We start from the raw sequence: 23,652 nt of genomic DNA, 5'->3' as shown, positions 1-23,652 counted from the left end.
AACTACGGGTGTCCAACTGGGCATCGGTATTGATTGATACTGTTGCAGGTCTAAGCTGGGTACCAGACTCACAGATCAAGTACACCGCAATCTGATTCTGTAGAAAAACACAAGGTCAAAGGCAAGCACACTGGGAGGCCAACAGGCAGCCAAGCACGCAGGTTCTTTCTCCTCTCCACAGCTATAGACTGTGTAGTACAGTCACAGGCTGGGTAGAGATGCTGTGTGGGTGTTACCTCAGCACAAAGAAACCTAGCCTCGAATCCCGGTTGATCTTCCCATCATTCTTGTCATGCACACCCAAGGCCTGCAGGCCCCTCAGCACTTCCCATCCCCGCACAGTCCTCCAGCCAATGATGTAGACGCGGATTCCCACAGGTGTCATAATACTTTACCGAAAATTAGTGACATTGAGGACATTCTTAGACAAGCTGGCCTCAGTTCTGGCCCCATCTTACCTTACAAACACATGCAGGTGAGCCAGATGTCATATAACTGTGGTAAACGACCTGTGATCAGTAAGATAGATTTTGGCTCGTGGTCTCCAGAGGGTTCAGTCTGTGGTACTTGCCTCAATTGATTCATTGATTCTGGGCCTGTGGTAAGACCATCATGTGGCAGACTACTTACCTCCTTACCTCAAGGACGACAAGAAGGGGGGGGGGGGAGGGAGAGAGAGAGAGAATAACCTTTAAAGGAATGTCCCTAACGACCTACATCTTCTTGGTCCCACCCCCTGAGATGTCTTATCATTTTTTGAAATGACAGCTGGAGACCAAGTATTCAACACAGGTGTGAAGGGAGCACATTTAATATGCAAATCACAGGAAAAATCCGTGTCTGGGATGAGAGATTGTTGCATTACTTAGAAGCCATATGACTTTGGCAAATGAAATAGGCTCTCTGAGGGTTAATGTCATCTTTAGGGTGGCTTTGTCTATCCATGGTATAGGGACCCTGTAACTCTCGCTATAACAAGGAGTAAAAAGGCTCCTTATAGATAGCAGGTTCTCAATAAATCTTTCAATCCTGTGTCTGTGCCCTTGAGAGGATAGAAGATCTGATGCCAGCTATGGAGTGAAAGCTGAAATTCCGTGCGAGTCACTCAGCCTTCTGAGGGTGAAGCAGGAGGTTCTTCGTGCTCCTCTCTGCATGCACAAGAGGACCAGACGAGCATTTTTATTTTCTCATCTCCCACATTGTCCAAATAGTTAACTTCTTTTCCAAAAACAAAACAACAACAAACAGACAAACAAAAACAAAACCCAGGCAAACACACAGATTCTAGCCCGGTAAGAAGCTGTAAACTGAAAATTAAAATGCCTTACTATGTGCATGTGGTTCAGTCAACTGGTACGGAGAACCCCTGGGTAATCAATGACTTTGGTCTCATTTAGGAACTGACGAGAAAACCCTCATCAGCATCCTGACAGAGCGGTCGAATGCACAGCGGCAGCTGATTGCCAAGGAGTATCAAGCGACGTATGAGCAGGTACGGCCCCGAAGAGACAGTCCCCTGTGTCTCGGGTCTTCCTCTGCGGGGCACTCGCGGATCTTTGGGTTTGGACTGAGTGTGGCAGAAGATGCCGTGTGCATCCACTCGGGAACCAGGACTCTCAGTCTTGGTTTGCATCTCACCATCGCCTTGGCTTTGGGGCTTCCGTGTCTTCACTGTGGAATGAAAAGTGTCGCCTTAGTGCAGTGGTTCTCAAACTGGGGTTGTGACCCCTTTAGGGTCAAATGAGCCTTTCCCAGGGGTCACATAGCAGATACCCTGCTCACAACTTATTTACATTGCAGTTGTGAGGTAGAAATGAAGATAATTGTAGGGTTGAGGATCACCAAACATGAGGAACTGTTTGGAAGAGTTGCAGAAATGGTTCCAAGCCATCGGTGAATCCCCTCCCTACAGGACACTTGTCCTAAAAAGGAGATTTAGTTTTTCTTGTTTTTTTTGAGACAGGGTCTCGTGTAGCACAGACCAACCTGGAACTTACAAGTAGATAGAGATTATCTTGAACTTCTGATCATCCATTGTTCAACTGTTAAGTGTTGGAATTATAGCCGGGAGTCACTAGGCCCGGTTATGTGATACCAGGGAATCAAACTCCTCTTTGTGAGTGCTAGACAAATACTCTACCACCTGAGACACGTCCCCAGCCTGAATAGAGACCTTCTGATGGCCCCACATCAGACTCGGGGTGGAGGGTGATTCCAGATGTTAGAGATCCTGTTAATCATCATACAGAATGGAGGACAGCCCTCCCACAAAGAGCTATCAGAACAGCTGTCTGGCAAAGACTGCCTTAGATAATCTTTAGTTTCTATTTTAATTTTAAAATAGTTACGTAAGCACAGGTTCAGTAAATTCAACAGATGGAAACCAACTAAGTAACCAAAAATAAATACCTAAGAACAAGACTGCCAGCTGGGATGTCTGGGATGCCTTTAATCCCAGAACTCAAGAGACAGAGGCAGTCAGATCTCTGTGAGTTCAAAGTCACCCTGGTCTACTCAGTGAATTCCAGTACAGGCCCCCAAAGAGATACAGAGGAACCCTGTCTCAGAAAGCAAAACAAAGCAAAAAGAACAAGACAGCCACACAATAGGTTTGTCATCTATTTGTTGAAGTAGTCTTGTCTCTATCGGAGACAAGCGAGTCACTGGTAGGAGAGGCAGTTCGTCCCTTCTCTTGTGGAGCTAGCATCCTATTGGAAACATAAGAAGTTAAGTCATTGGCAAGTGTGATAAAGACAAAAATGGGGTGGTGTGATGGAGGGTAACTGGTGACTGGCTCCCGTGACAGGGTGAGGAAGCAGTACCAGCAAGATGCTACTGCCTTGCTGGCCACGAGGCCAATCAGTGCCGTGTGTTTATAGATGTGTGTCATTGTGCCTGACTGTTTGTCTTTGTGGATTTTCAGATGGCATTTCACCTTGTTGCCAGTCTGGTCCAGCACTTGTATTAAAATAATCCTCCCACCTCAGCGTCTTTCCTACCCAGTGCTAAGACTACTGCATGCCACTCGGCTCCGTTTTATCTCTAAGAGTCGGTGCACAGTCTTGGTTTTATTCTACAATAGGGAGCCGTTGGAAGTATGTAAGCAAGGGAATAATATAATCCAATGTTTAGTCTTAAAAGATTATTTGGGGACCTGGAGATTTAGCTTAATGGCAGAATACTTGCCTGGCACTTCTGAGGCTCTATGTTGCATCCCCAGAATTACAAAGAAGATGGAAAGATTATTCGGGATGCTGTGGGTCATGGATTATGGAAAGGAAGGAGTACAAACACAGAGCAGTCAGGCTGTTAACTATCAGAGACATCACCCGAGAATGATCTCCAGTCCCCCCAGGCATTAAAACTCCTTTCTCAGACACCCTTTATCACACACTAATATACTATACAGTAAAACTGAATTTCATCTTGAATACTTTTATTTTCCTGTTAAGGTAACTATTTTAGGCATAAGCATCACTTCACGGCTATCTTTTAATGTCTAGCATTGATTAGGCACCCGTGATCATGTATTCAAATGAATGAATTGTCAAGCATCTGGGCAAAAACCCGTGACATATAGATCGGTGACCCAGATGGCTCATTGACCTTTCAGAGCGCTGTAAAATGTAAAGGAAGAATCAACAGAGGCAAAGGGCAATGGCCATTTCTCACTGGGTGATGGAATGAGAGTGTGTGGGGTAAGATTTCTTTGCCGTTAGGTTGGGGACAGATGATGTAAATATTCAGCATTTATTTATTTATTTATTTATCTATCTATTTATTTATTGCTTGTTTGTTTTTTGAGACAGGGTTTCTCTGTAGCTTTGGAGCCTGTCCTGGAACTAGCTCTTGTAGACCGGGCTGGCCTCAAACTCACAGAGATCCACCTACCTCTGCCTTCCCAGTGCTGGGATTAAATGTGTGCGTGCAGCCACCACCGCCTGGCTCAGAATTCAGCATTTGAAGAGGAAAAAAAACTCTGCTGCAGTTATAGCAGACCGGGTGGTCCTTGGCTCCATCTCACGACCCTGCTGTGTCTGTGGAGGGCGACTTTATCATCAGAACTGCTTGAGAGGCTGCTGGCTGCCAGGCCTGAAATCAAATTGTTCCATGTTACTCCTTTGAATATTGGAAATGGGAACCACGTCCCTGCCCTGGGGGTAGGGGGCAGACTCTTATGTACTATGTGGAGGCAGTGCCAAAGGACATCAGAGTCCTGCATGGGATGCCCCAGGATCCATTAAAGGAGACTGACCAGCCACTGTCCTCCCCTTTCTTTGTGGAGCCCAGTGGGGTCTCTAAGAAACAAGGTACTCAGGAACGGTTTACCAGAGAGAGCCCTCTCCCGGCCTCCCTTGCCCTCCTTTGGAGAGCACCAAGGACCTCGGAGATGCATTCATTCTATTTTCCTAGGTATCAGTTATTATTTTAATCATGCATGTGCGTGGCTTGGTGTGGTCGTTTGGTGCATGTGTACTATGTGTGATGTAGAGGAACAGCATTTTAATGTGCAGTCCCAAACTCCGGTGCATTTGCCAAACTTCCTTTGGGCATTGCAAATGTCTGTGTAAGGCGGAACATGGCGGAGACGTCATAAAATGAAGATTAGTGTCCTTGGAGATATTCTCAGCATTCCTGCTATTCCCTACGGAGGGGCATGCTTCCGCGTGATTTTTATACGTGCATTTCCCTTTCCCTAGGTGGCTTCTGAGAAAGAGAAAAGAACATATTTCATGATTTCCCCCTTGGGGTTTTTATTTTAGGAGCTGAAAGATGACTTGAAGGGCGACCTCTCTGGCCACTTCGAGCACGTCATGGTGGCTCTTGGGACTGCACCAGCCCTGTTCGATGCAAAGCAACTGAAGAAATCCATGAAGGTACAAGCTCCAAACAAACTGATGCTCCGTGGATTTTACTGACATAATGATTAGGGAACTCTTGAGACTTAGTGGGCTTGGATGCCATTTTTGATTGTGTTCTTTAAAGGATGGTAATTATAGGGAGCTCCGTGCAATCCAGAACCCAAATGTCCCTGGGCTGTGAGGACAGTTGCATTTCTTTTCTTTCTTTCTTCTTCTTCTTTTTTTTTAAAAAACAAAATACTCAGTCTCTTTTTTTTCTTTCATTGGACATAAATATCATCATTCACCCATCACTTAGGCCCTATGATTTGTATTGTTGTTAGCCCCTTGCTTTCCTTGACCCTTCAGAATTCCAGTCTTTCACCAAGTTCACATGAGCTCTGCTCTACAGTCTACTGTAACCGGCTGTCCCATCCAGGGCTTCCCCTCTGCTGTGGTCACCTGCCCCTCTTGGTTATACTATGTCAGTACCCTAAGAAGGTTCCTTCAGCCCCACTTCTGTCCATTTGAAACTATTCTCTATGGGACGGGCAAAATTGCTTTTATAAAGATGTTTTAAAGCGAGGCGATGTCATTCATCACCCTAAATCTCCAGTGAACACTTAAAACCCAGACTTCTTATTACGTTCATCACCCAAGCCTGCATCTTGTCTGTCTGCGATTCTTTTAAAAGCCCTGTCAGCCAGCATTCCCTGGAGAAATAGAGCCATTAGGCAGACATTTATATTAAGAAATTTACTGTAAGGCCCTGGGTATACCTTGTGAGTTTGGGTGTAAGGACTATACTCTGAAGAGCAGGTGGTCAGGGAAGGCCAGATACCTCAGCAGTCTCTGAAGCTGCTGCTTACAGGGACAGCCCCTACTTCAGGGAAGCCTTGGCTTGCCCTTAAGGGCCGTTAGCAGAATGAATCAGGCCCAGTCAGAACATAGAGTGTCTGAAGTGCATCCCACTTAAAATCAACTGATAATGGACTTTATTCATAAAATACCTCGACAGCAGCACACAGGTTAGCATCTGTCTGGATAACCAGGGACTGTAGCCTGATCAAGCCGCCACATAAAACTGACCACCACACTTCTCCTCTTCTCCCCGTTCTATGGAGCTTGCTTCGCTGGCTTTTTCTCTGCTTCTTGAGCATTGCCAGCATCCTTGCTTGGGAGTCTGTATCCGTGGTGTTCCCTCTGGATTCCTTCTCTGCAGATATGATTTACTTGATTTTATTGTTATTGTCTGTTGGGGGAGGCTGTTTGTTCATTCCCAGCTGCCCAGAAGAGAAATAACCACCCAGAAACTGTATTAATTAAATCACTGCTTGGCCTATTGCTTAAGCGCATTTCTGGCTTACTCTTATATCTTAAATTCACCCATTTCTGTCATTTTATATTTTACCATGAAGCTTGTGACCTGCCGGCAAGGTTCCAGCTCGCAGCTCACATCTTTCCCTTCTGGCGGCTATCTGGTATCCCCTGACTCTGCCTACTCTCTCTACTCTGTTAAGCCATTGGCCGAAAGCAGCTTCTTTATTAACCAATAAAAGCAACACACAGACAGAAGGACTTCTCACACTGTTTTCCTTGTTATGTTTAAATAAAAAGGAAGGTTTTAACTTTAACATAGTAAAATTATATATAACAAAACAGGTATCAAGCAAGAATTACAGTTACAATATTTATATCTACTTTATCTTTTATCATAACTAAGGAAGAATAAAACTATCTATTCTTCAACCCCATCAAAGACCCCAGAAGGATATAATATTACCTAAGTTAACAAGAAGTGCATTTTAAGCAGCTTCCAAAACTTTAGAATTGACAGAACATCTCACTGCCTGGACAGTCACCCAAAGTTCTTCTGTGTTGTTGGAGCATCCATCTTCAGCCTACAGGCCCATAGTGTCCAGCAGACTTTTTCATGGAGCGGGAAATTTCAAAAACAGTTCTACCTGTACCGGCAGTTTGTCAGTCACTTTCCTCTGTGTCCTGCAGAATCTCTGGCAGTTCTTTCATGAAGCAGGAGCCCCTAAGGACTGCCTCACCTTCTTCAGGCAGCATCAGCAGTCATTTAACTCTGGTCAAGCAGTCCAGGCAAGAGCAGCTTCTTGCCCAAATGGCTAACAAACTCCATAAGGAGCTTCTTTGATGCCCATCTTCCTCTTGAAGTAGCTGGTGCAGCCAAGAGCAGATGTGTGTCATTGTCATGAAAAGTCCTAAGTTATTAAAACATTTTAAATGCCATATTTTGAAGATCTTTGAAAGATTTGAAGAATACCTATCTAATTGAAATATATTTCTATATATCTATAAAACCTAACTAGCATGACTACAAGTTTGACTATTATAGATGATTATCTATTAACCTATATTTCTTAATTATACATTACATTTTAAGATGAGCTGCACAAACACAACACCTTAATCAAGAGCAGAAATATACATATAACAAAATTGGCCTAAAATTTATATCGATAGACCAAGATCCATACCAGTGCAAAGTATTCATATCTGTAGCATATCCCCCTTTAAATGTAAAAAAGCATTTATAAACAATACTTGGGAATATAGGTATAGTTCTCTCCAAACTGCTTCCTGCTTTTTGTTGGGCAAGGTAATTTTTTAGGGGATGTTTACAGCAACCTTTCAGTTGTTCTTGGTTCATCAAACCACATTAGTCTGGGTGGATTTCATAGGTTCTCATCCTCTGTGGAAACAAAATAAAGGAACCTCTTTCCAAAGCAACAAATCCTTAGACTCAAATTTTGAAATCAGGAAACCTGTAAAATATTTATGTTGGTTTAGCTTAGCAGTCCCCAGAATCAAATGTCTCTCTGCAGTCAAAAAATTTAAACAAAGCACAATAATATACATAATCCAAATTCTCTGTGTATATTCCATTTTTACGTGACTGATTTTTCTTATGCTATTATGACTGTCTGTACTCTTTTTAAATTATATTTACTGTCTCTTTACTCTTTTTCTTCTCTCTCCCAAGCCTATGTACATTTTTTTAAGCACACTGTGATCCATTTAGAGGTCTTTTCTATCTGGATTTGTCTTTATTGCATGCATAGTGCAATTATTTTCTGACCAGGAGGTTTTTTTCTTTTTTTTTTTTTTTTTTTTTTTTTTTTTGCTAAGCAGGCATGGCTATGACCAAGGCTGCTTTGCCTTTTGGCTCCACCCAGTCCAGCATGGGGGTGGTCTGTTCACTGTCTCTGTGAGCTGTGCACACCACCCCAGCTCCAGGTGCACTGAGTGTCTATGTTGTACCATTCAGCAGTTTGCAATACTCTGCTCGCGAACCCCATTCAAGGGCTTGGTCTCCTGAAAGAGCCAGAGTTCGTGCTGACAGCATGGACCAGGAAGCTGTCATTTTGAAATCGTATGATTTTTTTGTTTGTTTGTTTGCTTTTTTTCTGTTTTTGCTACCACTGAATCAGGAAGACCTCTTCTAAAGGAATCATGCCTCTGCTTGCTTCTCTGAAAAAAAAAAAAAGATGCGATTACCAATAAGCTGCATTAAACTCTGTTTTTTCATGTCTATAATTCCTTTTTTAAGCTTTCTCGGGTTTTTATGTGGATGTAGTTACCCACTTTGGTGTGCCAATTTGTAGGTGGAAGCCACTTGTTCATTCTCAGCTTCCCAGACCATGAAATAATCACTCAGAAACTATATTATTTGCAATACTGTTTGACCAATAGCTTAAGCATATTTTTGGCTAACTCTTACATCTTAAATGAACCCATATCTATTAATCTGTGTATCGCCATGTGGCCATGACTTACTGGCAAGGTTCTGCCTCCTGTGGGCAGCTACATGGCTTCTCCCTGACTCCACCTTCTTTCTCCTAGTGTTCAGTTTAATTTTCCTGCCTAGCTATATTCTACTAAGCCACTGGCCAAAACAGATTTATTCATTAACCAATAAAAGTGCCAGATATATAGAAGAACTTCCCACACCAATTTTCTTTTGTTTAACTTTCATTTGTGTTTACTTTATACTGAATTTGTTCCCACGCCAGACGTTTTGGGTTTTTTTTTTTTGTTCTGTTTTGCTTTTCTGGGATCCCCTTTTCTTCTGTGCAGGCTTCTCTTCTGGTGTGGAGCAGTTTGTTCATCTTTGATGAGGGTCCTCTCCGTGCAGGTAGCTCAGGTAACCTGATCCTATTAACTCAAAGAGTATGGGGAGCCTGGGTGGTTTAATCACCTGGCTATGCTGAATGACCGTAGAAGCGACACAATCTGAATCTCAGTGTATGCTCTGCACTTTCAAGTGTGTGTTGCGAACATTCAGCACCTCTTTTGGGCCATTGACCTTGTTCTCGTCCCGTTTCTTCCTGGGCACGCCTATCTCAAGTCCTATACTGTGTCAGTGGGATGGTTCCCTTTAAAAAAGGAAAACAGCAAAGCAAAGCAAAACAAGGTCTCCCTGCATGGCCCAGATGGCTTTTCACTCACACCTGCCTGCTTTGCCTTTCCAGCTATTGGAATTACAAACATCTAGCCACAACGCCTTCCATGTGACTTGTATAAAGTAATATTCTTCAGGTAGTTGGTAGGTAGTTGTGCACCCTGGTGGCGTAGGCAGTTTGGCAGGTAGGTTTTAAGATTTGAACCTCTCTTAATTTATATGATTCTGTGGGGTTTTCTGAAGTGAGTGAGCAGTGAACCATGTTTGTAGATTACCACAGGGCCCCTCAGAGAAAGAACCTTTTATTTCTCTTATTGCTGCCTAAAACGCTCTCTTCTTCTTTAAAGGAACATTTTTTTTGTCTTTTTTTCATATAACTAAGATGTGAGTCTTTATCATGTTAAGGTAACCTTACAAGCTATAGTCTCTATTTCATATTCTACATCAAAGTCTGAGATAAAGTAGATGGGAAATGGAGGGAAAGGGGTCTAGGTATGAACACAGTCCAGATACTGGCCTCCCATCCTCGAGAAGAGGCTCCTTGCTTTCTTCTGGAAGGCGTATGAGCATCTGAGAAGCAGGTGGCCGGCTGGAAGCCGGTGATGCAGATTTTCTGTGAGAAATGCCTGTGAAGGACAGAGAGAGACAGCAAGGAAAACAAGTGAGCCTTAAGGCTGCACTGAGGGTCTGACCCCTGCGGGAGAGCCCCAGCACACGCACATCTCTGAGAAAGTGCGGCAGGCAGCAGTGGTGTAGGAGAGGAGGTCCATGCTGAGCAGGAGCAGTCCAGCTCTGGTACCTCACTCACATCTGCTCGGTCAGTTACCAGGAGCAACAAGTCTTTGTCATGAACTCTAGAGCCAACCCAAAGGCGTGGCAGTAGGAGACCGGTAGCAAATAGCACCCATTGCAGCAGACAGTCCTGAAGTGAAACGTGAACATTGTCTGTCAAAGGCTTCCACGTGGGGAGAGCTTAGCATCTTTTGGCCAGATTCACTGACCTGTATTGGAAAATGCTCTCTTTGGTTAAAAGGAAATCAACAGTAAGGACTGTGGACTGTGAGTGGTGACAGTACCGTTATCAAAACCCTTTGGTCTTGGGCTCTCCCATCTTAGTCCCTGGATACGTCTTGGCTAAAGTTGGCAACTGTAGTCAACTACAAAAAAAAAAAAAAAAGGATACAGAAGGTTATAGATTCTCTGTAAGGGTGCTCCTAGTACTTGCCTACAGTTATTCTGTATATTTTACCTTAGTCAGAATTTCTTGTATGAATGATTTTGGTGGCAGGCACCCTGGCTAGAACTGGATTTGTTTGTAAATTTCACTGGCTTTATTTGATCAAATCCCACTGCAAACAACGTACAGTGTGTGTCAGTGACCTTGATATAAACAAGGCTTAGAGGTAACTGGGCTCCAAGCTAGCGAAGCCCATGACACATGTTTACTGAAGATCTGAAAACTTCTGTGGTTAGAAGGCTGGGACATGCTGACCAGCCCTGCCCAGAAATGTAAGGATGAAGGCGATCACAATTGCTGTGGAGCCTTTCCTATACAGAGAGCTACGTGAACTTAGTAGGCGGAACCTATTAGGCCATCCTGTCTGACTGTTAACGGCACAGGCGTTTTCCTCTATGTAGAATCATTTGACTTCCTTTCACACTGGAGTAGGGCACTTCCTCGAAACACTTGATGTCGGCTTACTCCAGATGAGTTTTTGTTTTAATTCTAAGATGCACGAAAAAGTCAGAAAACCACTGTAGAGCAATACGAGATCTTACATCAGTTTGCTCAGAGCTGCTCTTTCATCTGTACAAAATAAGATATTACAGCTGAAAAGCATGAAATTAAGTTTTTTAAGTGTTCTAAAATTTAGATTTTTTTTTCCTTGTTAGGGCACTGGGACTGATGAAGATGCCTTGATTGAAATCTTAACCACCAGGACAAGCAGGCAGATGAAGGAGATCACGCAGGCCTACTATACAGGTGAGCTTGTCGTCTTCTTGCCTTTACCAAGCCGATTGCACAGGTGTGAGCCACGTTGCTGCTCCTAGCATCCCGCCCATCACAGAGCATCTTGAGAAGGCCGGAGGTAGGGAAAGAGATGTGCATTCTGATATGGGCTGTGCATTTCCAGGGAAAGTTAGAATATGATCTCCTACATAACATCTTGCATGTATAATATAGCGGTATCGCTTCAGAGGACTCTGCCCTCAGCAACCACTTAATTGAGTCAATCATTTTCATCAATATCAGAGTCTCAAGTCATCGTATACTTCTCCTGTAAGTTGAAAACTGCTCAGGATCATGATTTTTGGTATGGGAAGTTTGGTAAGCCATTTACGGGACGTGCTGAGTATTTAGGTTCAATATAATTGACTGAAGTCCTAAAAGTCTGTCTAAAAATCAGGTCCTCATGCTGTAATTCTGCGTCTACTCAGAGGGAGTAAAAACCTCAGCCACCTACTTTCAACTCAGTCCCAAGCTCAGACGCTGCCAGGCCACACATGTCTCTAACCAGTGGCCTACACATCCAGGGTTCTCCCTGTCCATTCAGGTTCAGACGCTCACGAAAAGTCACCCTGAACTCCAGAAAGGGCCACCCTCTCAATGACAGTTGTGTTATGAAGGATGTGAATCATGGCCAGCCAAATGACAAGATACACATAGGGGTCTGAGAGGCCCCACTAGAAATCTTCTACTCTACCGGCACATTGACAAACAGTTACCACCCACGTGCTCACTTGAACATTGAGAGCCACTGGTTTTAATCAGTGTTTGTTACTCAAATGTGATTGGTTGAATCATTGTCCATGTGATTAAGCTCAGCCTATAGACTTTCCTTAGAGCTTGAGATGACTTTGAGTCACATGACTCAAAGCCTTTCTAATACTACTGCTTTCTATTCTTAGTTATCTTGTTAGTAAAACTCAGAAGAATAATGTGAATAAGAGACTCAATTACCAGAGGAAAGTGAAGATTTATCCTAAGAACCAAGGACCAAACAGCAACTCAATTACACAACAGGCCCATAGTGTTCTCTTAAGTACCATGATGGTGCCAAGCTTTCTAAACTTGTGTTTATAAGAGGTTCACTTTTGCTGTAAGAAAAGCCCACAGAAACAGGAATCCTGGACCTCAGATGAGGATTAGAAAGGTTATCTTGAGAAATTCTTATTAAATGATAGGTACCTAAATTATAGGTGACTAATTTGTTATTGTCATACTAATTAGAGTCCAGTCAGGAAAAAAAAAACCACAAACAACACTAGGTATTTTAACAGAGAGAGTTTATTAGAGATAATTGCATCCATACTTTTGGAAAACAGGAAAGAAAAAAAACAGAAATAGAAGACAGAGGGTAATATACCAAATACCTCCTGAGGTAAGGACTCCATGGCAAAGAAGTTGGGCTTAATTGAAATTGTAAATTTGGGAGGACAGTACCACCTATCTGGTGTTGGTACCCCAGGAACTCAGAAGACAAGCTTAAGGAAGAATTCAGATTTCTAGGAAGAGGACCCCACCTGTCTGAAGCTGGTGCCTCTGTGGTGTTGCACACAGTTTTCTGCAGAGGACATGGCTGCCTCTCAGGGAGGAACTAACAGCAAAGGCAGGTGGGCAACACACATTTCTTCCTCTCCCTGCCCACTGGTCTCCCTTCACTCCCAGCCATCAGGGGAACTTAAAAAGAAGCATGTGAATTTGAAGTAGATAAGAGAACTGGCTAATAATAGGCACAAGTGGGTACATAATTAGTGTTTATGGTGCTTAAGGTTTTGGCCTGGTAAGATGACTTCATTGGGTAAACACACATTCTTCCAAGCCTGGAAATGTAGTTTAAATTCCAGGGACTCACATGATAGGAGAGAACTTATTCCAAAAGTTGTCCTCTGCCATACATGGGCCATGGTGCATATATGTGCGTGCATATCACACACACACACACACACACACACACACACACACACACACACACACACGTCTAATAACGAGTATAAAGTTTTTATGGAGTCCTATAATGGAAAATGGGAAAAGTGACCCATGCATACAAATCTATCATAGGAGGTCATCAACTTAGCTTTCATAAAAGTAACAAGCTGTCTCATCAGCGAAATGACACAGTGGTCTAAATAAACAGCTAACAACTTTTCCCCAGTATTCTGAAGTTACTGGTGTGTGAAAGAACACAGATCAGGGATCCAGAACTCTTTTGTTCTTGTTCAAACTCCTTCCTAATGCAACACCATCTGCACTCTTACCCTGCTATCTTAGTTGGGACACCATGCCCACGGCAACTCTGATAAAGGAAAACATTTAATTGGGGTGATTCACATACAGCTCAGAGATTTAACCCATTATTGTCATGGTGGGAAGCAAGGCAGCGTGCAGGCAGACCTAGTGCTAGAGAGGTAGCTGAGAGGTCTCACATCTTCACTCACAGGCAACAGGAAGTGGTCTGTCTCACTGGATGTGGCTTGAGCATATAAGAGACTGCAAAGCCCGCCTCCACAATGACACACTTCCTCCGACAAGACCACATCTGCTCCAACAAGGCCACACCTCCTAGTAGTGCCACTTCCTCTGGGGGCCATTTTCCTTCAAACAACCGCAGCTGTTATGCCTCAGAATGCACTAGGCACTTTCAACTGTATTGGAATTGTTTTTGCATGTTTTTTAAATTTATTTTTTATCATAATTATTGGCACCTATTGGTTGTACATATTAACGAGTATCATTGGGACATTTCCATATATTTGCATGTTGAACAGTAACCATGTCCAACCTTTCTCCTTCTACTACCTTCATTTTCATTTTTTGTTTGTTTGTTGGGTCTTTTTTGTTTTGTTTTGTGTAGTGATATTTCATTTGTATTGTAATAAATAAAGCTTGCCTGAAGATCAGAGTAAAATAGCCCCACTGGTCAGCTTTACAGACCAGGCAGTGATGGCACACACCTTTAATCTCAGTAGCCAGACTAGTTTGCTGTAGAAACCGGTGGTAATGGTGAACACCTTTAATCCCAGCCCTTGAGAGGAATATAAGATGGGAGGAGACAGCTCTCATGCACAGTCTCATTCTAAGATTCCTGGAGGCAGGATCACCATTTCAGACTGAGGTAGAGGTAAGAGCCAGTGGCTGGCTGTTTTGCTTTTAAAACCTTCAGGTTGAACCCCAATTTCTGTCTCTGGGTTTTTATTAATTGTGCTATAGTTTTGTTTTTGGTTTTGATTTTTTTGCTGTTCTCAGAGACAAGGGGTTTCCGAATTGTATAGTCCTGACTGTTCTAGAACTAGCTCTATAGAGCAGGCTGGCCTCAAACTCACAGAGATTTACCTGACTCTGCCTCCTGCGTGCTAGGACTAAAAGCATTTGCTACCACTGCCTGACTTCATTTTCATCTTTTAATTGTCTAACTTTCTGCAAAATATGAGGTGAGGAAGGAAGCTGGGAGACTGCATGGTGTGAATATTAAGCCTTATCTAGATAATTCTAAAATTACAAATTACTCCTCCAAATTCTGAAACACACAAGCCTTGTTTTTTTGACTTATCTTTAGATTTAAATTTTTTTCTAAGTAGAATGTAGGGTGGGACAACAATATTATGACTGGTAGGCATATAGAATCACCATTTATATCTCTAATGGCTTGTGTTTGCATGAATGTCTTCAAAAATGGTAGATTTCATTAAAAAGAATAATCATTGATTGTAATGAGCAAATTTTTGCTATTAGACAATCCTACCACTTTCTGTATGTCGTCATTGATTGAAAGGTGATTTTTCACGTGAAAAGTTTATTTGGTGTTAGATGGGATCCATATTGCCTCCTGCTGTCATCTCCATCCAGTTATGTATTAGCAGCCAGGGAATCACTACTCCAGGGGCAGAGCAAACATTTTAAATTGTGGGTAGAGCAGGAAATGTTGCTCATTGGTAGTGCCGTTGCCTGACATGCACAAGACCCTGGGCTCAATGCCCAACAGTACAAAATAATTAAAATCAAATTCAAGGCTGGAGAAATGGCTCAGAGGTTAAGAGAATTTGCAGCTCTTACAAGGGATCCAGGTTCAGTTCCCAGCACCCACACGGTGGATCACAACAATGTAACTTTTGTTCCAGGGTGGAGCCTGATCCCTCTTCTGATTTCTGTGGGCACCTGGCACACTCAAAATGCACATACATGCATTCAGGAAAAACGCTTATACACATAAAAAATATATATAAATCTTTAAAAGTAAGACTAAAAGTTAAAGTGAACAGTTTACCTTACCATGAAAAGGGTCCGTAACTAGTGCTTGCTAAAATATATGAATAAAGCTGTCATTGGTTAGTCCAAAATAGTATTAGGGGATGGCTTTCTTAGTTTTTGAGCAACAATAAATAATATAATTTCTTAAGATGAAAGTTAGTGTGACTCACACATGATCAATGTTTAATCTAGGTAGAGGTGGGGAGATTGACAATTCTAGACTAGGATGAGAGCTTGTCAAAACTTTCAGAAACTGAAGCCCCACCTTTCTTATTGATGGAAAGCTGCCTATGCTTCGGGCCTCAATCCACATAATGGCACCCTTTGAATAGATTTCCCAGCAAAATCATTTATGCCTGCCTACATGTGATCACGAACTTAGTAAATGGGCTACACCCACCTCAGAGGGACACTGAGAACAAAGCCTCAGACTGTTTGAATCACCTCTACCAAAGGTTTCGTTCGTGTGGAAGAACGAAAAACCTGGAGGCCAATCGGCAGGTTCCTACCCTGTGTGTCATTTAGAGACACTGTCAGATGGACTGGACCACAGTTCCTCTCAGTGTTTGCCTCTCAGAGCACACAGCAGAAATAAATCACCGCCAGCGCAATGCCTGCACCACACACTCCCACACCAGCGGAGCACCAGGACGCCAAGCAGAAAGAATACTCGGCCACCGCGCTCCGCTGATACTTGGTCACCGCGCTCTAATGTGCAGTAGTCTTTTCTGTTTCTCATGACTAAATCTCATTCTCGTTTGTTTTCAGTGTATAAGAAGAGTCTCGGAGATGACATTAGTTCTGAAACATCTGGTGACTTCCGGAAAGCTCTGCTGACTCTGGCAGATGTAAGGCTTTACCTTTCATTATTTACCTTCCCCAATAAGCTGCAAGCTCAGAAATCGTTTTCAGGAAGTTAACAAAACCAAATATAGTAAGTTTTCCATTTTCCTGTGAAATGATTTGTTCATATAACATTTGCATTGCCAACATGAATAAAAGATTAACCAAGACCACAAAAGCTTATACGGTGACATAACCACAACAGAAGTCTCCTTTGGGTCAGATCTGTCTGGAGATTAGCAATGATTCCACTGAGATTCAGCATGCTGTCCCTATATGACACCCACAGAAACTCCTAATTGCTCATTTTCAGCATGTCTGCATCTTTAAAACATGTAGATTTCCCTCTGGATTCCAAAGAATACTTATTTTGTTTAAATTAAGTGTAAAGACATAGAAGAACTGTTCTCAGAGACAGTTAAACCCGGAAACAAAGTATCTGTTTTAGGGCTTTGTCTCTGTGACCTTGGAAAAGACATTCTGTGAGCAGAGGAGGCCTTTGGCTCACTTTACTTGAAAGGTTCATGATTTCAGTAGTAAAAACGGGACCTGCAGAGGCACTATCACAGGTAAGGGGACTTGCCGATGACTCTGGCAACCAGGATTCCATCCCTTGAACCCATGGAAACGTGGATAAAGAGAGAATTACCTCCATAGAGTCGTTCTCTGACCTCGTCACTTGCACTGCGCCCCCACCCCATGCACATAGTAATCAATAATCTATATATTTGAAAGATGCTAGAGTCAGGGCTGGAGAAATGGCTCAGCAGTTAAAGTACTAACTGTTCTTCAGAGGACCACGGTTAGAGTTTCAACAGTCACATGTGTTGGCTCACAATCACCTGTAATTCCAGTCGCAGGAATTCCAGTTCCCACTTCAGGCATGTATGTGTGGGTACAGGCATGCATATGGTGCTCAAACACACATGCAGGCTAGACACCCATACACATAAAAACCAAGGTGATAAAATCAAGGATGAGACATATTCCTGGGCTCGTGTAAGAGAGGACGTGATTAAAGCCCTGTCTCGCTGATTTCTGGCAGCTGATTTACACAGCGCCTGATGTGTGAGCAAGTCCCCAGGGGCTCAGCATGACGGCTGAAGCAGCACTTGCCAAAGTGAGGTATCACGCAGCTTGGAAATAATTCACCCTCATTATAGCTTGAGGTGCTTTAACTGCTGCAAACCTCGGGAAGGTTGAATCCACAGACCCGAATAGATGAAGGGCGGTGGCAGACAAGGTCTAGGCAGTACACAGCTCCGTGTGTGGTGTGAGCTCACCCGCAGTAAGCAGGAGCAAGCGCTCCAGGGCTGGTTTGACAGCAAACAGAACAGGACCCTCCCACCGCCTAATGGCTTTCTGTCCCTGCACAAGTCCCCTGAAGCTTTAAGGAATTTGTGTTCATGCCTGTGAAATTACACTTCAGGTAGCGTTAACCCCTTACGGAGTTCTGAAGGTTAACAGAGAGTAAGTGAGGTGCTGAGTGCAAAGAAAGGGATTAGCCTGTTGGGGTTTACTCAAATGGTCTGCGGATTTAAACAGATGTATGAGTGTACCGGCCATTGCAGTCTCCTGCAGAAAGGTTCTGTGCTTTAGGAAGTCCGTCTTCTGCCTGTTTCTGTCGCTGTTCTCCTCTCCACAGGAGCTACTCATCTTTTCTGCTCCTAGTTTGCCTCTTGAACGATGTCCAGTAGTTGACGTCACTCCTTATGAAGCCTTTTCAGAGCAGCTCCCAACACTTAGCAGTACGCTGGTCTACGTGGTTTAGAGACCCGTCTATGATAGCTGGGGTTTACTTATTTTGAATGAGTGAATTGCCCAAGCATATAGCAAACAAAAATAAAAGAATAAATCAAAAGTAGCAGCAGAAAGACAGAAAAACATCAAACTGGGCACTCGTCATCCGGCAGAAACCACTGAAACATCCCAAGTAAGAGAGTAACAAAAGGTAACCCTGTCAAATTGGTAATTGCAGAGATCCAGCAGAAGTCAAATGGGAAAAGCCAGTTGAAACAGTCAGCTCGAATTCTGGGATGAGAGTCCTGGGCCCCATTCCAAGCAAAAGAACAATCATCAGGCAGCAAATAGACTATTACCATCTAGCACAGTGCTTCTCAACCTGTGGATCGTGACCCCTTTGGGGTTGCATATCAGCTATTTCCATTACGGTTCATAACAGTAGCAAAATTACAGTTATGAAATAACAACAAAATAATTTTATGGCTGTGAGTCACTACATCGCGAGGAACTGTTGAGGGTTGCAGCATTAGGGAGGTTGAGAATCACTGAGCTAGCACAAACGGCTGGGGATGCCCTGCTCAGTCACGCTAAAAAAAAGTTCCTGGCAGGGCTGAGTGTTCTCCACTGTGAGCTTCAGCCTCCTCTTTCCCACTGTGGACATCATAATATTATGGGATAGACAATAGTCACCTTTGGATGGAGATAGCATACGTTTTAGTTATTCTCAAAAACAAGATGTTTTAGCGCCTTTAGTTGTTTGCTGGTTTCCCTTTCTGCCTTAAAGAGTCAGGAGGTCAGCCTGACCCAGGACAGGGGCATTTGGAGGACACTCGACATAAACATGCTTGGGCCTGAACATGGAGAATCAGTGTTGTTTCCAGAGCCAATTTCTCAGTGACCTCAAACAGCAAATGACAGTTTACCAGTATAATGGATATTGCATTTTTTTTTTTTACAACTGACCAGCTTGTGTCTAATTTTACCATATAGTACTTTGTTGTATGAACTACTTATCAGTTGAAAGGTGCTTGGTTGCTTCCAACTTCTGTCAATTATAAATAAAACTTCAGTTAAAAATTTATCTGCAAGCTTTTGTATGAACATGTGTCCAACTTGCTTAAATGAATGTCAAGGAGCACAATCGCTGGATCATACTGTAAGAATATACCCAGCAATGTCAGAAACTGCTGGATGGTCTCTCAAAGCGCTTGTGACACCTTACATCTCCACTAGCAACGAATGCAGAGCTCCTGTTGCTTCTGGTCTTCCCCAGCGTTTGGTGCTGTCGGTGTTTTGGAGTTTAACCATAATAGTAGATCCTGTGTTAGTCCCCAGGGACAGGATGAAAAGTAGCTTTCCACACACTTTCTTGCTATTTATACATTTTCTTTGATGAGACGTCCCCTTCGATCTTTTATTATCTTTTAAATTGGGTTGTTTATTATTTTCTGACTGGGCCTCTAAAGTTCTTTATATATTTTGAGTATTGGTCTTTTATCAGATATGTTTTGTAAATATTTTCTGTCCGTGCCTTCCTTCCTAACACCTTTGAGCTTCCAGAGGAGATGGAGGTCCTAGATTGTGTGCCTGCTACGCTGACTATCAGTGGCAGAGACAGATCTGCAGCCAAGGGTGCCCGATGCTTCTCTGCTACATAGTTCACAAGAAAAAAAAAAAATCTACCAAGATGAACTGCTGGTTTGAGTTCTATGTCCTTAAAGGATTGACCTTAGTTTGTTTTTGTTTTTAATCATCCCTGCTGATTTAGGGTAGAAGAGATGAAAGTCTGAAAGTGGATGAACATCTGGCCAAAAAAGATGCCCAGGTTAGTAATAACCAGGAGAATGTCTCTTTTACATACACTGTTGATGGCTTCTGCAAAAGAAGGCACTACCCAGGCCTGTCCTCTCCCGTCCTGTCTGAGTCAAAGCCTGGGGACAAGTGTCATCCACCCAGCCTCTGCCAGCCACTGTGCTGGTGACCATCCATCACTGCCACCACCACCACCACCAGGTCCTGCATTTGACCTTCAGATTTGAAGTCTGAATTCTAGGTGGTTTTATTGCTCTCTGAAGTCAAGTAAAATTCCCACTCTTCCCCTCCCATCCCCTTGAAGAGAGAAAGACCTGCATTTGTGATGACATGCTGGGTTTCTCCCATTTGTCCAGATCCTCTATAATGCCGGTGAGAACAAATGGGGCACGGATGAAGACAAATTCACCGAGATCCTGTGTCTACGGAGCTTCCCTCAGCTGAAACTAAGTATGACTCAAGTCTCTTGCTCTACGTTGCTTGTCCAGATGTCTTCGCAGTTTATGTAGAAATCCTCTTAGGAAACCAAATGGAAAAGTTGCGTTTTAACTCAAGGCAGCACCGACATTCTCTTTCATTTTTCCTTGAAGACTGAGTAGGCTGCCTACCCTGTGAGTAGCAAGTGATAGATGAGAATGGAGAAGAGAGAGGCAATCCTGCTGAGAGCAGCAGGCTGGTTGCTGTGGGGTGGAGGCGCTGGTTACCAAGCTCCTACCCTATCTCTACCAGCTCTGCCACCTTCTGAAAAAGTCAGGCATTGAAAGGGAGTTTTATTGGTTGAGTAATGGTGATGAGAGAGGGTTTGGTGGATGGATTAATGGTGATGACAGTGGCTTCTCTCTGATATGAATGGAAATCAGTGGGAGCGAGAACCAGCTCTTCTTCTCGGACCAGTGACTGGGTCCCACCTGCCCTCTCCTTCATGTGTCTCCCTGAGCTGTTCTAGAAGCACAGAGCTCCATTTAGTATGGCCATATTATGGCAATGGCTACCAGGCTTATAGAACAGCAGTGCAGGACTGACCTGATGCTGAACTGAAAAAATAGAAAGCTTTTGCTGCAACTTTTAATTCTGAAATTGTACTTCTTTAACTTCAACAGTGATTTTTGGAAAATAATGGTGCAATATTACTATGGTCTTGGTTTGAAAAACAGAGATAGAGTGACTCCTGTATCTCTTAGCAATTTCTTTTTTCAAAATGTATTGAATGACCCATGCCTTTAATCCTACCAGGCAGGATTTCTGCAAGTTCAAGGCCAGCTAGGGCTACATAAGTAAGATTTATGTAGACTTAAGTAAGAATCCCATCTCAAAACAAAACAAAACAAAAAACAAAAAGCATCAACAAAAACCTTCTTGGAAAGAATGTACTTGACTTATGAAATCTTGCTGTACACTCGATGACATATGTACAGGTTTTACTTAAAACAAATACTGACCAAGAAATTTGAATTGCTTCTGGTAGGTGGGAAGTGGACCATAGTGCCTTAGAGACTGATTTCCTCAGCCCAAGAAATCCATACCATCCCAGACAGGGCCAGAAGATGACTCCTCTGGTAAAAATGTTCGCCATCATGAAGGTGGCCCTTGACTTTGGTCCCTGGAACCTCTGTCACAGGAGGAGAAATCAACTCCTAAAAGTTGTCCTCTGACCTCCACACATGTGCATAGATGCGTGAGTGCATGTGTGTGCTCACACACACACACACACACACACACACACGCACACACACACACACACACACACACACACCATAAAATTAGTATTAAATGTTTTAAGAAATCTTCCTAATCAACGTTTTTCCTCATGTAAAGCACATCCGACCTCTGGCCACAGCATTGGTTTCCTGGGGGTGCTATAATTTTAAAACAGATAAGTTATTTCACAGAACATTTCAGACTATTTTAACTGCTTCAAGCTGGTGGGGATGGGAGACGGCTGAAGAGATGGCCTAAGGAGTTCAGCCTTCATCACGCTCAACTTTTAATGGCTGAGATTCTTGCTGGTTGATCTGCCACTGCATCTTGCCATTTTAAATGTAAGATATATTCATGTGTGGCCCTCTGGGATGCTTTAAATATTTTTATGGTGCTCCTTTTCAGCATTTGATGAGTACAGAAATATTAGCCAGAAGGACATCGAGGACAGCATTAAAGGAGAATTATCTGGGCATTTTGAAGATCTGCTGCTGGCCATAGGTAAGCCCTACAGTGCTAATATATGACATTGTTTCTCCTTCTTTGAAGTCAATGTCAAGGTGAGCTAATTTTAAGCATCCTGACTGATCCGTCTCTGTGCTTTACAATCCCCAACAGTCTATGGTAAAAACAGCTATCTCAACAAATATTGTTAAATAATGCATGGAAAAGTTATGTACTTGCTTCTTACCTTGTCTTTTAAATCTGTACTTGGCTTGTTATCCTGTCTAGATTATACTCTCTTGAAAGCTGAAAATTACATGCTACTGGCATTTTTATTGAGCCTTGTGGAAACTGAGCCCTAATCAATTTGGTATCCTACCGTATGTGGTTATGTCTGGAAGACGTCAGTTTCCTCCCAGACTGGAGACAAGGTCAGAGCTATAGATCTCTTCCTCTTTGGTTGAGGAATCAGGCTGAACCCATACCCATAAAGACACATTCACTAATGAGTGGTCGGAAATGCTACTGTATATGCAGTGAGGCCTCACAGCTTGTCCCCCCAGGCTCTAAGAGAGCGCCTCAAAAGAAGAGGTACCCAGGATTCTTCCTCCAGTTGCCAATTCTCACCTCTCAAGAGGGACTCCTAACAATGATGCTTGAAATTTTATTTTTAGGCGACTTCTGTGTACTGGATACCATGTTAAACTCCTCACCAATGTCAACTCCTTAAACCTTTGACAGTGCTTCAAGGCAGGTTCATCCCCTTGGTGACACATGACACTTGGCGGGGGTCAGATTTACTTTCTTGAACTGTGAGCAGTTAAGTTTGTGAGGTGAACGGATAAAAAAGATATGGCCTTCATTTTAATGCTTGCTCAAGATCTTGGCAAGCCAGAATTTAGGAGCTTTTGCCAAGTTACAGTCTGGCCAGGAAATAGGCAATTGTGAACTTTGGTGATGGTTATAATTGAAGTGGATCCTCCAGCTTCCCTTCTGATGATGTTGGGTGCTAAAGTAAGTTTCCTTATTGCTAAGTTACTGCCACTTCCCTTATTTTCAGATACAAAGAACAAATCTTACCCTTTAGAATATAAAGAAAAGGCAGGACAATGTCCAGAAGGCATGTATATGTCTAGCTGTGGAGAGATAGTTTCTCATGCCCAGACTGCGGAGTTCCCCAAAGCCTACCAAATCCATATGCAAAAGCAAAGAGCCTTTATTTAAGCTCCATCTTGGACCCTCTGTGTGTTTGACACAGGTTACGAGATTAGAGAGCCTTGAGCTCAGTTGTAGTGTTTTGTTTTTTTTTTTTTTTTTATCATGGTAGGGGTTATAATGAGGAGATTTCTGAGGTTCAGGATCCCTGATTGACTGACATTTATCTAGGGGTGTCTTGGTGAAAGGAGATAGATGGTTATGTGCTGGGCTAAGGAACATCTGGTGATCCTATCTCCCATGTTTGGAATGTTAGGTATTTCCTTTGGAATGTTAGGTATTTTCCCTTTGGATGCTGATTGGTCCACTGCTGGGTGGTGTCTGGGTGGTGCCCTCAGTTTGTGCTCTTTCCTGGAGTCACATGTTGCCGTAGGCCT

The 23,652-nt window shown here is 43.1% G+C and overlaps 1 protein-coding gene across 1 annotated transcript in view; it reads left to right on the top strand.

The window, feature by feature from the left end:
* The window catches only part of Anxa3 (annexin A3), a 55,917-nt gene that overhangs the window by 23,715 nt on the left and 8,550 nt on the right, over positions 1 to 23,652 (top strand). The window contains exons 4-10 of the mRNA XM_048426209.3: positions 1,398 to 1,492; positions 4,764 to 4,877; positions 11,164 to 11,254; positions 16,289 to 16,368; positions 19,875 to 19,931; positions 20,275 to 20,368; positions 22,022 to 22,117. Of these exons, the coding sequence (XP_048282166.3) occupies positions 1,398 to 1,492; positions 4,764 to 4,877; positions 11,164 to 11,254; positions 16,289 to 16,368; positions 19,875 to 19,931; positions 20,275 to 20,368; positions 22,022 to 22,117 (627 nt within the window). The remainder of the gene's footprint in view (positions 1 to 1,397; positions 1,493 to 4,763; positions 4,878 to 11,163; positions 11,255 to 16,288; positions 16,369 to 19,874; positions 19,932 to 20,274; positions 20,369 to 22,021; positions 22,118 to 23,652) is intronic.

Source organism: Myodes glareolus, chromosome 8 (assembly GCF_982192425.1).
Source record: "Myodes glareolus chromosome 8, mMyoGla1.1, whole genome shotgun sequence".
Lineage (NCBI taxonomy): Eukaryota > Metazoa > Chordata > Mammalia > Rodentia > Cricetidae > Myodes > Myodes glareolus.
Note: the sequence above shows the minus strand (reverse complement) of the source record. Positions and strands in the feature narration are given on the sequence as shown.